This window comes from Hyperoodon ampullatus (assembly GCF_949752795.1).
Source record: "Hyperoodon ampullatus genome assembly, chromosome: 7".
NCBI classification, from domain to species: domain Eukaryota; kingdom Metazoa; phylum Chordata; class Mammalia; order Artiodactyla; family Ziphiidae; genus Hyperoodon; species Hyperoodon ampullatus.
The window spans coordinates 8,989,190-9,002,183 of NC_136920.1; the positions used below are offsets into that span (position 1 = coordinate 8,989,190).

Below are 12,994 nucleotides of genomic sequence, written 5' to 3' on the forward strand. Positions count from 1 at the left end.
TCACTTTCTCAGAACCTGCATTGCCTCATCTGGGAAGCCGGATAAGGTGTCCTGCCTTGCCCACCCCACAGAGGGCAGTGCAAATCAAATGAGATAACACAGGGGAAGCACTTGGTAAGCTGGAAAGTGCTGTCAAATGGAAGGGCTTAGTGTCACCACCCTCGGCTGAGGTAGCACCAAGGTGTGAGCTCCTGCCCCTCCCTTAGCCCCTAAGACACGACAAAAAGGGGGCCACTTGCAGCCTTGGTTTAATGGAGTGGGGGAAGGGCCATGCAAATCTGCCTCAAGCCTGGCCAGATGGGGTTTCACTGGGGCACTTCCAGAACCGGGCATCAGCTGTGGCCAGCTGGGTGAGGATCTCCTCCAACTCGGGCCCATCCTCTGGGAAGCGTTCAGAGAAGGATCGGATGAGGCCAGCAGCTGAGGCCTCATACTCAAGAAGCTGTACTTCTGAGCCTGGGGAGGAGATGGAGAAAAAAAAAAGCAGCAGGAAAAGGTCTTAATAGGGAAGCAGAATCATAATCATAAGCATAGCAGCAGCTAGTTCTTCCTGAGCTCTTACCCTGTGCCAAAAATTGTGCTCAATATTTCTTTTTTTTTTTTTTGCGGTACGCGGGCCTCTCACTGTTGTGGCCTCTCCCATTGCGGAGCACAGGCTCCGGACGCGCAGGCTCAGCGGCCATGGCTCACGGGCCCAGCTGCTCCGCGGCACATGGGATCTTCCCGGACTGGGGCACGAACCCATGTCCCCTGCATCGGCAGGCGGACTGTCAACCACTGCGCCACCAGGGAAGCCCCTCAATATTTCTTTATCTAACTGAATCCTTAAAATAATCCTATGAGGTAGGAAATATTAAAGGGGGAGTATTCAGTGAATTGCTGCATTCATTCATTCACTTAATAAAGATTTACACCAGTGCCATGTTAGGTAAAACAGACACAGTACTTGGCCTCCAGTAATTGCCTTATCTCTGTCTACTGTTGGACCCTGGGCAAGTTTCTCAACCTCTCTAAGCCTCAGTTTCCTCATCTGTAAAGTGTGCGCAAGCACAGTACTTGTTCTCTCAAGAAGTTGTGGTGATTAAATACAATAATGCATCAAGGGAATGCTCACCAAGCGCTAGCTACCACGAGCATCACGACCTCTGAGCCTATTACTCATCTGTTAAATGAGGCTGTTCCCAGGGTACCCATCTAACTTATGGGGTGTTCCTGAATACTCACGGGAAGCACTTCCCTGTAACATCCTTCCACTGCTCCACCTGCTCACAGCACCTTGTTGTGCTCTGTGGCGTCACGAGATGTACGCAGCTAAGAGCACAGGCTCTGAGTTCAGATGGCCCAAGTTCAAATCCTGGTCCTGCCACCCACTAACTGTGTGACCTCAAGCAAATACATTCTCTTCTGTGTCTTAGTTTCCAGCTGAAAAATGGGGATAATGACTTCCTCATTGAGTTGCTGGGAGTTGATCCATGGAAAGTTTTTACCCAGACTCTGGCACATGGCAGTCCTCAAAAGTTAGCTACAATCATCATCAGCATCCTCCTCCTCATCACCACCACTACCTTTGAATATTCAACCTGTTCTTCAGGCCTTAAAGTTTTACCCCCACTTCCTCCCCAGACCCTTCCCTGAGTCCCTCAAAAGTAGAGGTGATCTTCCCTTCTCTAAGTGTTCAGACCACTGTTTGTGTCTCTTGGGCACCCATGAACACTTCCCTTATAAGATCATTTCTCTCTCTGGCTTATTCCTAATGGGCTGTGAACTACCTGAGGTGAGTAGTCCAACCCCAATGCCTGCCCAGGGCTGGACAGTCAAAGCAATGATGATATTGTCCATGTAATGAGCATTGACTATGTGCCCGGCATGATCCATTCCCTCACTCATTTGACAGGCATTGAGAGGCTCCTGTGGGCCCGGCCCTGTGCCAGATGTCAGGGATGTGCTGCTTCTGCTGCCATGGAGATGAGCAGACAAGCAGACAGGAAAATGGCAGAGTGACAGCCGTTTGAAGAAGAAGAAGCTGGGTGATAGCTCAGGGAGTGTGCCTGGAGGGTGGGGAACCGAGGAGAGGGTTGCCAAGGGGTGGGGTCCAAACTCCTGTATTTTATTTTTTAAATGAGGTGTATATTCATTGTTATTAATTTTTTCTTTTGGCTGCACCACGCGTCTTGCAGGGATCTTAGTTCCCTGACTAGGGATTGAACCCAGGCCCTGGCAGTGAAAGCGCTGGGTCTTAACCACTGGGCCACCAGGGAACTCCCTAGAGTTTAGAATAAACCTTTTAGGGCTTCCCTGGTGGCGCAGTGGTTGAGAGTCCGCCTGCCGATGCAGGGGACACGGGTTCGTGCCCCGGTCCGGGAAGATCCCACATGCTGCAGAGCGGCTAGGCCCATGAGCCATGGCCGCTGAGCCCGCGCGTCCGGAGCCTGTGCTCCGCGACGGGAGAGGCCACAACAGTGAGAGGCCCATGTACCGCAACAACAACAAAAAAGAATAAACCTTCTAAATGCTTTTTCCTCACCAGGAGGAGGTAATTATTTCATTTAACCCTCACAACTGCCCATGACTATGGCAGTGAGGAACAAACACTCTTAATACAAAAGGGCCTTTAATACAAGAGGTACAAGCGCAAGGCAGACAGGGCCAGGGATTCTGGCAACAGCATCATTGCTTGAGGAGGGAGAAGGACCACGGGGATGCTGATCTCTCTCCGGGCTCTGCCGAGTCCTGTTGTACCCTGGGCTCAACTCAGCCTGCTGGGTGCCACCTCTCTGCCTGAGCTGACCTCACTCCTGGGCCCCCAACAGGCCTGATTCTCCGGTATGATGCCTGGCCTCCCCCCAGGCCTAGGGTCTGCCTGTTCTACTAGCCCCTGCTCTGCTGGCCCGCCTCAAACCTTCTGTTGCCGTCTGAGAAGCAGCATGACCCCGTGTGCGTGTGTGTGTGGGGTGCTGGATGCCAAGGTGTGGGCCTGAGGTTTGGCACGGGGCGGAGGGCCACGCCAGGGAGCCTTTCCTGAGCCCCGGCTTGGTGCCAGGCCTTCTCTGCGCTCCCAGAGGGCCCTGCACGGCCCCCATCAGGGAGGGCTCAGGGGCCCATTACCTTTGAGGCGAGTGTTGGGCTGAACGATGAGCTTGCGGGCTTCCTTGCGGAGCAGCACCGTGTCCCTGAGGGAGAGGAAGCGCTCGGGGGGCTCGTCGGTGACCGCCGCATACCCCTCATATAGGGCCCGGCCGCCGGCCACGTCCCCTGTGGACTTCAGCACCTGTGGGAAGGCAGGCGTTAGTGCGTATCATGGGCGCCCTCCCGGCATCCACGGGGCTTTGCCAGGGGCTACCGCCAACGGTGCCCAGCCCTGGACTACATCTGCTCTCTCGCAGCTTTCCTGTGCTGAATACCCGAGGAATGCGGGTCACATGCTAGCGCAGAGTAAGTGCCCATACTAAAGTGAAGCCAATGGTCCTCCTCTGCGTGTCTCACTTGAGCTGTAGACAAGGAAGGTATTATCATCACCCTCTTTTTTTTTTCCTTTTGAACATTTTTAGGGACTTCCCTGGTGGTCCAGTGGCTAAGACTCTGTGCTCCCAATGCAGAGGGCCCGGGTTTGATCCCTGGTCAGGGAACTAGATCCCACGTGCCGCAACTAAGACCTGGTGAAGCCAAATAAATAAATAAATATTGGGCTTCCCTGGTGGCACAGTGGTTAAGAATCTGCCTGCCAATGCAAGGGACATAGGTTCGAGCCCTGGTCCGGGAAGATCCCACATGCCGTGGAGCAACTAAGTCCGTGCGCCACAACTACTGAGCCTGCGCTCTAGAGCCCACAAGCCACAACTACTGAGCCCACGTGCCACACTACTGAAGCCCGAGTGCCTAGAGCCCATGCTCCGCAACAAGAGAAGCCACGACAATGAGAAGCCCGTGCACCGCAACGAAGAGTAGCCCCTGCTCACCACAACTAGAGAAAAGCCTGTGCGCAGCAACAAAGACCCAACACAGCCAAAAAATAAATAAATACATTTATTAAAATAAATAAATATTTAAAAATAATAATGAAATTAAAAAATAAAAAGTTTTATTTTTACCATGACAAATGTTCAGGCAATTATCCTTCGTGTTCAACAAATACTTTTCCTTGGCTGCATGGCATGCGGGATCTCAGTTCCCCAACCAGGTACTAACCCTGCAGTGGGAGCTCAGAGGCTTAACCACTGGACCGCCAGGGAAGTCCCCACCCTCTTTTTTTAGTAAAACATTTCACACACCCAAAATATATAGTATGTATGTTATAAAGAATAAGACACCCGTACAACCACCACCCAACTTAAGAGTCAGTCCAATCGCCCCCTCCTTGACTGCACCCTGTGGCCTCCCCCATCTGAGGAATCAGCACTCGACTTGGTGCTCATTAGTCCCTTGTTTTCCCTGAGTTTTACTCTCAACCATAAATTTTTGCCCACATCCTGTGATTTGCTTTTTCTGCTCGAGTTACATCTGAGATTCATCTGTGTTTGTGCGTGTAGTTATAGTTCACCCTTCTCACGGCTGTACATATTCCACTTACAAACACGCCACAGTTTCATCTCTTCCACTGCTGCTGTGTAACCCGTGCTTTTTGCCCTTTGAGGCTGCTGTGGACATCCTGTACATCTCCTGATGCTCAGAGGCAGGTTTCCCCAGAGAATCAAGGTCTGGAGGTCAGGTGAATGCTCATCCTTAAAGGACGATGCCCACATTGTTTTCCAGAGTTGTTGCACCTGTTTACATTCCCAGAAGCAGGGGCTGGCAGTCCATCCTGCTCGGCACACCAGGGTGGCGTTGACAGTTTTTCATTTTGCCAAGATGGTGGGTGGAAATCTCATGTTGTTTAAGGTGCGCTTTTCTGATGACTAACGAGATGGAATAATATCCCACAAGTTGGTGGGCTACTTATTTTCCTCTTCTGTTCATGAGTTTTGCCTATTTTTCTGTTGGGTTGTCTTTTCCTCCCTTTTTTTTTTTTTAAGTTCTTTATATGTTTAGAGGCTAACCTTTTGTTAACACATATGTGGTAAATACCCTATCCTAGTTTAAGACTCATCTTCTCACCTTCTTTATGGTAAGTTTTGATGAATAAAAGTTATTATTATTATTGCTATTATTTTGGCTGTGCCGCATGGCTTGCGGGATCTTAGTTCTCTGACCAGGGATCAAACCCAGGCCCACAGCAGTGGAAGCGCCAAGTCGTAACCACTGGACCACCAGAGAAGTCCCTAAAAGTCATTTTTAATGTAGTTAAAGGGATCGATCTCTTCCTTGATGGCCTGTGCTTCTTGTATGGGGAGAAATTCTCCTCCACCCTGAGGTCATAAAAATATTCTTTTCTCAGTTTAAAACTTTGCCATTCATGTGTAAGCCTTTAATCTCTCTGGGATTGAATTCTGTGTGTGGTATAAAGTAGAAACCCAAAGTGTCTCTCCATAAGGATAATCTATTGTCCCAGGGCCACTATTAAATGGTCCCTCCTTCCCCAGTGGTCTGCAACGCCACTTCTGTCATATACCAAACAATCAAAGCTCTTGGTTCTGTTCCACTGGTCAATTTGTCTATTCCTGCCCCAGTGCCACACTGAATTTAGAAGTCTCAGAGTAAAATTTGATATCTTGTGGAACAAGTCCCCAACCTGTTTTGCTTCAAGAGTGTTTTGGCTCTGATTCATGGTCCTTTATGCTTCCATCTAAATTTTACCATCAGCTTGTAGAGTTCCATGAAAAACACTCTTGGGCCTTTATTCAACCTTGCTGAACTCTTTTATTACTTTCAATAATTTATAGATTCTTTTGGTTTGCCTATGTAGACAGTCATATCATTTGCAAAACGATGAGGTGTTTTTTTTTTTAATTTTTTTTTTTTGCAGTACGCGGGCCTCTCACTGTTGTGGCTTCTCCCGTTGCGGAGCACAGGCTCTGGACGCGCAGGCTCAGTGGCCATGGCTCACGGGCCCAGCCGCTCCGTGGCATGTGGGATCTTCCTGGATCGGGGCACGAACCCGCGTCCCCTGCATCGGCAGGAGGACTCTCAACCACTGCGCCACCAGGGAAGCCCTGTACTTTTGTTTTTTGAGACACTCTTTGTCGGGAACCAGCTGCAAGCTGACACAGTTTTTGCAGCTTAAAGAATGGCAAAGTCCTGCTTAATTCTTGACAGGACCCGAAAGATTATTAGAGAAGATGAGTCTTGGCCCGTGAGGTTGCTTGCGGTTTCTCTAACTAACTATAGTTTGTCCTTGGCATGTTTTGGTAATCACAGTCTGTTCTCATGCATGTTTATATTCTGGTTCGCAGAATGTTTTGTACTATAACTTCAACACTAAGGAAATACTGTCTGATGATTCTGTCTTGTGATTTTAACAAAAACATGTATTGCCTACTGCAATCTATAAAAAGGGTTTTGATGGGAAATAAAGTGTGTGTGTGCTTGTACACGACCCTCCTGACCCCCTCTCTGCTTAATCCCCTCACCTGCTCTCAGGACTTGTTCCTCAGTCTAACAGCGACTGACAACTCTTACCGGTTAAAGAAATTCTTTTTGACTCTGAGTTTCCTAAGCGTTTTTTATCATAAATAGATATTGACTTTCAAGAGCTTTTTCTAAATCTATTGAGATGATCATGGTTTTTCTCCTTTAACATGGTGATTTTCATAAATATATAATGTTAAATAAACCTTTCATTTCCGGGATTAAACCCAAATTGATATTTTCTGGATTTGATCTACTAAGATTTTGTTTTAGAATTTTGGCATTTACATTTTCCTTTCCTGAACTATCTTCAATTTTGGTATCAAGATTAAACTGGCAACTTACAATGAGGTAGAGAACATTCTCTCTTTTTCTATTGTATGGAAGAGTTTATATAAAATTGATACCATCTGTTACTTGAATATTTTGTAGGATTCATCTGTAAAACTCTGTGAGCTTAGCATTTTTTAAAAAATTAATTAATTAATTAATTATTTTTGGTTGCGTTGGGTCTTCATTGCTGCGCGTGGGCTTTCTCTAGTTGCGGCAAGCGGGGCCTATTCTTTGTTGTGGTGCGGCAGGCTTCTCATTGCAGTGGCTTCTCCTGTTGCAGAGCATAGACTCTAGGCGCACGGGGTTCACTAGTTGTGGCTTGTGGGCTCTAGAGCGCAGGCTCAGTAGTTGTGGCGCATGGGCTTAGTTGCTCCGCAGCATATAGGATCTTCCCAGACCAGGGCTCGAACCTGTGTCCCCTGCATTGGCAGGTGGATACTTAACCACTGCGCCACCAGGCAAGTCCCAGCTTAGCAATTTTTGTATGAAGATTTTAGACCACCGATTTAATTTCTGTAATGGCTATAGGATTATTCAAGTTATCTATTCATGAGTCAATTTTAATGTTATTATTTTTCTAGGAATTTGTCCATTTATCCAAGTTAAAAATTTATTGCCATAAATTCCTGCTATATTTACAGTTATGTCCCCCTTTAAATTTCTACTGTTATTTTGCCTTCACTTTTTTTTGGGGCCATGCAGTATGCGGGATCTTAGTTCCCCGACCAGGGACTGAACCCGGGCCCCCTGAAATAGAAGCGCGGAGTCCTAACCACTGGACCACCAGGGAATTCCCATTCTATGATGTTTCTAGACAGGGGTTCCCCTTGTCATTCTTGGTATTTCTAGAGCTTCCTGGATTTATGAATTGGGTCTTTAATCAGTCCTATAAAATTCTCAGCCATTATCTCTTCTAATATCCCCTCTCCTACATTTTCTCTCTCCTTTCCTCTTAGAACTTCAGTTTATGTACATTAGACCTTTTCACACTATCCTCCATGTCTCTTAATCTCTCTTTTAAATTTCCTAGCTTTGTGTCTCTGTGCTACATGCTGTATAACTTCCCTTATCTTCAGCTGGATTTAAAATCTGTTTCAGCTGCCTATTTTTAGTTTCAGTGATTATAAACATTATTGCTAGGAGGTCTATGTGGCTCTCTTCCAAATATCTGACATTTTGTGGCTCTGATTCTTACTTCTTTTGCCAATTTGCAGGTGGCAAAGTAGGATTCCTACTAGGGCACCCTCCAGGTAAGCCTCCCCCTCTTAGACCCAGGGTTAGAATGATTTTCCCTTGCTTTGGAGTCATTAAAACCAACTGGGAACTCCTGGGGGAAGGTTAGAGAGAATACCTCACCTTTCTCTCTTCTGCATGATATTTAACACCCAGAATGTGAACACACATTCATCAGGTCGACAGGTTAGACCCCAGGAGCTTAAACCAAAGAGTTGGCAACGGGGGTGCTGATGGGACCCAGGTGTTATCATGAACAAGTGAGTAAGGCAGGTAGTGGACCCGGCAAACTGGAGAGTCACACCATGTCCAAATGTCCAAGTGTGCAAATGCAGTGGCTGATGCTCAGTTCCAGCCCATCATTCACGTGGGAATTACGTCTATTGATGTCAGACCTTCAAAGAAGTCAGAAATACACATTTGTATCTCACCTCACCAACTTTTACAATACAGGTGGGCCAAAGCTATGACTGTGTCTGTGAGCCATGGCTGAAGCCTTTCCCTATGGAAAAGCCTTCACCTTCCCTGGGGCTGGCTCCTTGCTGTGCTCTTGGCTTTTCCTGGGGGCTAATAAAAGAAACAGCAACACCAAAAATGCTTCCATATTCCGTATCTTCTGTAAAACTACTGCTGCAGACACTGTCCATTCTGCTGAATGATTCCTCTCATACAGAGACCCACCTGCTTCAATCTCTAGAACGGAATGCTCTGTGTTCACTCACTACTAAGTCACAGTTCAATACTGGCCAAAGATTTGGCAGATTTGACTCCTTTATCTAGTGACTTATTATTATTATTAATAGACTGTTTTGGAATAATTTTAGATTTACAGAAAAGTTGCAAAGATAGTACAGAGAGTTCCCGTGTGCCCCTGGCCCAGTTTTGCCTGTTGTTAACATCTTACAAAATTGGTACATTTGTATTAACTAAACTCTAGATGTTATTTAGATTTCACTAGTTTTCCCACTAATGTCCTTTTTCTATTCCAGAATCTAACCCAAGACACTGCACTGTGTTTTGCATCTAATGATTTTTAATTTCTAATTTTATTTTACTTTAATGGCCAAACATATCTTTTTAGGAAAAATGCCTTACATCCCTTCTGGAAATAGGTGGGAGTACAATCATAAAGCGATATTTGCTGAATTGAAGCCTGGGCCTTCTTCAGGTTGAAAAAGCCAGCAGGACCCTGTTCTGATGGACGGCACTGCCCGGTAAGGAGAGGGTCACCATCAGTGGTCCTCTGGCTTTGTTGAGTGTCAGAATCACCTGGCAGGCTAGTAAACATGCAGGTTCCGGGGCCCCGCACTCAGAATTTCTGAATCAGGAGGTCTGGGGTGGGGCCTTTGAATCTGCATGTCCTGGGCGATGCTGCTGCTGGTCCCTGGACCACACTTTGTGTCACACTGGCTTGGATAACACGACATTCTATTGCTCAGTTCCACATATATGTTGTTTCATTTAATTCCTACCAGGTGAGGCAGGTGATGTACCTCATTTGACAGATGAGAAAAGTGGAGGCCAGCAAGGTAAAGTATGTTACCCCAATTACACAGCTGGTTAGTACTGGCACCAGAACCCCAAAAGGTCTCCTGACTCTACACATCCCTACATGGGAGGGATGTCAGGGCTGCAGTGACCACTGTCCCTCCCTCCTTCACTCACCAAGCTCCAGGCTTCCTCCTTCTGTCTCTCAACCCACTAAGCTCCTTCCAGTCCCAAGACCAGGCTTTACTCTTTGTTTCTTCTGCTATCAGATCTTCTAATAGCTGGTTCCTCCTTGGCACTCAAATTCCAGCTTAAATACCACCTCCTCCAAGAAGACTTCCCTGTTACAGGGTGGGGAGACAGGGTGAGGCTGGAGGGGGCCTCCAAGGTGAGAGGCCCCTGTTTACCTGGAGTCTCCGCAGGAACCTCTCCAGGGCGGGCTTGCCCACGGTCCGGATCTTGTTGCGGTCAAGGTGGACCTGGGCATCTGGGCGCCCATCGGAGCCTGTGGTGGGAGTGACGGTAACAAGTCCCTCGCCAGCCTCCAGCAAGACCCTCAGGATCACAAACCGGGCCTGCATGTGGGCCTGCCGGGGCCAAAGAGAAAGGAATCATTTGCAACCCCGAGGCAAGAAGTATCAAGAGCTCATTCCAAGGCCTGATATATCATATGTGCACACTAATTGTCAATTATTATTGTCGTTTTATCCTTCCCCAGCCTGTGGGTCCTTTTGTGCCTATTGCTTTCCCCTCAAATGCTTCCCTTCTCCTCTCACAAGGGAGGGCAGGCTGCCCTGGTAGACATGAAGGCCATTTCCAGGCAGGACCCAGAGCCCCATGTTCCCCCTTGTCACCTACCATCCTCTCTGTTGCTCCACAGCCCACCCTCATGACAACAGTTACCCCCAGAGGGCCCCTCGCCACCAGGACCCCAAGCACTTTCTTCTCCACAATCCTGTTTGCATTCAACAGTGGGATCAAGAGGGCACCGTTATCCCCAGTTTACAGATGACAAAACAGAGGCCCAGAGAGGTGAAGTGACTTGCTCAGGGTCACACAGCTCGTAGGAGAGAGCAAGGACTAACTCAAATTTTCTGACTGTAAAACATGTGTTCAGGGCTTTCCTGGTGGCACAGTGGTTGAGAGTCCACCTGCTGATGCAGGGGACAGGGGTTCGTGCCCCGGTCCGGTAAGATCCCACATGCCGCGGAGCAGCTGGGCCCGTGAGCCATGGCCGCTGAGCCTGTGCATCCGGAGCCTGTGCTCCGCAACAGGAGAGGCCGCAACAGTGAGAGGCCTGCGTACCGCAAAAAAAAAAAAAAAAAAAAAAAGAAAAAAAAGTGCGTTCTTTTTTTTTTTAAATAAATTTATTTATTTAAAATTTATTTTTGGCTGTGTTGGGTCTTCATTGCTGCGCACAGGCTTTCTTTAGCTGCAGTGAGCGGGGGGCTACGCTTCATTGCGGTGCGCGGGCTTCTCATTGCGGTGGCTTCTCTTGTTGCAGAGCATGGGCTCTAGGCGTGTGGGCTTCAGGAGTTGCAGAGCATGGGCTCTAGGCGTGTGGGCTTCAGGAGTTGCGGCACATGGGCTCAGTAGTTGTGGCTCGCAGGCTCTAGAGAGCAGGCTTGGTAGTTGTGGCACACGGGCTTAGTTGCTCCACGGCATGTGGGATCTTTCTGGACCAGGGCTCGAACCTGTGTCTCCTGCATTGGCAGGCGGATTCTTAACCACTGCGCCACCAGGGAAGTCCCCGTGTGTTCTTTTGATGACACAATATTGCCTCCTCAAAACAGACTTACTTGACTTCTTAAAAGATTTCAATTGCTTACCCTATCTCTAAAGTACATCTCGTCACTGAACAGTGTAGCCTAATGGCTCTGGAGGCAGGCTGCTTGGATTTGAATTCTGGTTCTGTTACTTACCAGCAAGTTACTTAATCGCTTTGTGCTTCAATTTCCTCATCTCTAAAATGAGGGTAATAAAAGTACCTACCTCCTGGGTTGACACTGGGGACAAATGGGTTAATTCACATAAAGCGCTTAGAACAAAGTGGCACAGAGTAAGTCCTATGCAAGTCATCTGTTAGTGGTCATAGTAAAATCATCTCATCTGATTCACCCTCAGAGGTGGGCAAGGAGATTATTACTCCCATTTCACAGACAGGGACACCGAGACTCACAACAGTGACGTGACTTGCCCTCATATGCAGTGGACTCTGGGATCAACCCAGTTTATGTGCCTCATAGGTACGGTTGTCCCTTCCCTACACCCAGAATCCTGATCTTGGTCCCCACCTCAGGCTCTTCCCTCCTGAGGGGTCCCCTGGCCCCCACCTGTCTCCAGCTGGAGGCCTCAGGGGTGTAGAACTCCAGAGCAAGCAGCCCGGCCCGAACCATGTTGAGCCAGTTCACGTAGACCACATCTTCTGCATCAGCCCCCTCAAAGCCAAAGATCCTGGGGGAGGCAGGGGAAGTGGCAGGGGGGAGGGGGGTCAGAGGCTACCCGGGCCCTGCCCTCCCTGCCAGAACCCCCTCCATCCACAGAGGAGGCCCACCCCCCAGGCCTGCTGCTCGTACTCCAGCACTTGGGGGTTGAGGCAGAGGTAGAGGCCCACGCTCTCTGCCCGGCACTCTTCATAGCTGGAGGCAATAGTGCTGAACTTGCTGTCCCAGGTCTCCCCGCTCCGGTACCAGCTCTGTATCTGGGAGGGAAGGCCCAGGAAGCAAGCTTAGGGGTGCCTGCCACCCCCCTGGGCCGCCCCACTCCCAGCACCCCAAGGCTCCGCCGAGGCCACCCTCACCTGCTCCCCTGTCTCTGGGTTGATCACTGTCTCCTGGTCAAAGTTGAATGCTCCTTTCTCATCCTGCAGGAGAACGGTCATGAATGTGGGGCAGGTGAGGGCAAGGTGCCCCTGCCCTGGGCCAGGCCTTCAGCCCTGGATCCAAGTGGCTCAGAAAGGTGACCGGGAGCAGTGAGTGGATGGCAGGAGCAGCAGGTCCACCGACACACTGCTGCCTCCAAACCTGTCCTGTGACACATCTCAGAAGCCCTGGAGGTAGAAGACCGTGAGGCGCCTACCCCTGCACAGAGAGTGACTCTGCAGGCCAGATGGGGAGGGACATGCCCAAAGTCACAGGAAGACTTGGACTCAGCATCTCCAGAGCCCAGCTGGAGATTTCCCAGTGGGTGGACCAGAAGGCCTGGCTGCTCCCCACCTTCCTGGCCTCTCTGCTGGCAGAGGAGGTCACAGGATGTGACTTTGCCTCAGAAGCATCACCCTTACCGTCCTCTCCATGTGCCAAGTGTCTTTCGTGCACCATCCATTTCACCCTTGCAACCACCCTCCAAGGAACATTCTATTACTACCCCACTTCACAGAGGAGGAAACTAAGGCTCAGAGACTAAGAACCCCAAAGTGGAATCAGAGCACATAATTTCT

The 12,994-nt window shown here is 49.0% G+C and overlaps 1 protein-coding gene across 1 annotated transcript in view; it reads right to left on the bottom strand.

The window, feature by feature from the left end:
• Positions 1 to 231: 231 nt before the first annotated feature.
• DPP3 (dipeptidyl peptidase 3) overlaps positions 232 to 12,994 on the bottom strand; it is a 33,844-nt gene continuing 21,081 nt past the window's right edge. The window contains exons 13-18 of the mRNA XM_079708596.1: positions 12,356 to 12,418; positions 12,132 to 12,256; positions 11,889 to 12,009; positions 9,963 to 10,142; positions 3,106 to 3,268; positions 232 to 456 (exon numbers count right to left, since the gene is read on the bottom strand). Coding sequence (XP_079564722.1) covers positions 284 to 456; positions 3,106 to 3,268; positions 9,963 to 10,142; positions 11,889 to 12,009; positions 12,132 to 12,256; positions 12,356 to 12,418 — 825 coding nt within the window. The 3' untranslated portion in view covers positions 232 to 283. The remainder of the gene's footprint in view (positions 457 to 3,105; positions 3,269 to 9,962; positions 10,143 to 11,888; positions 12,010 to 12,131; positions 12,257 to 12,355; positions 12,419 to 12,994) is intronic.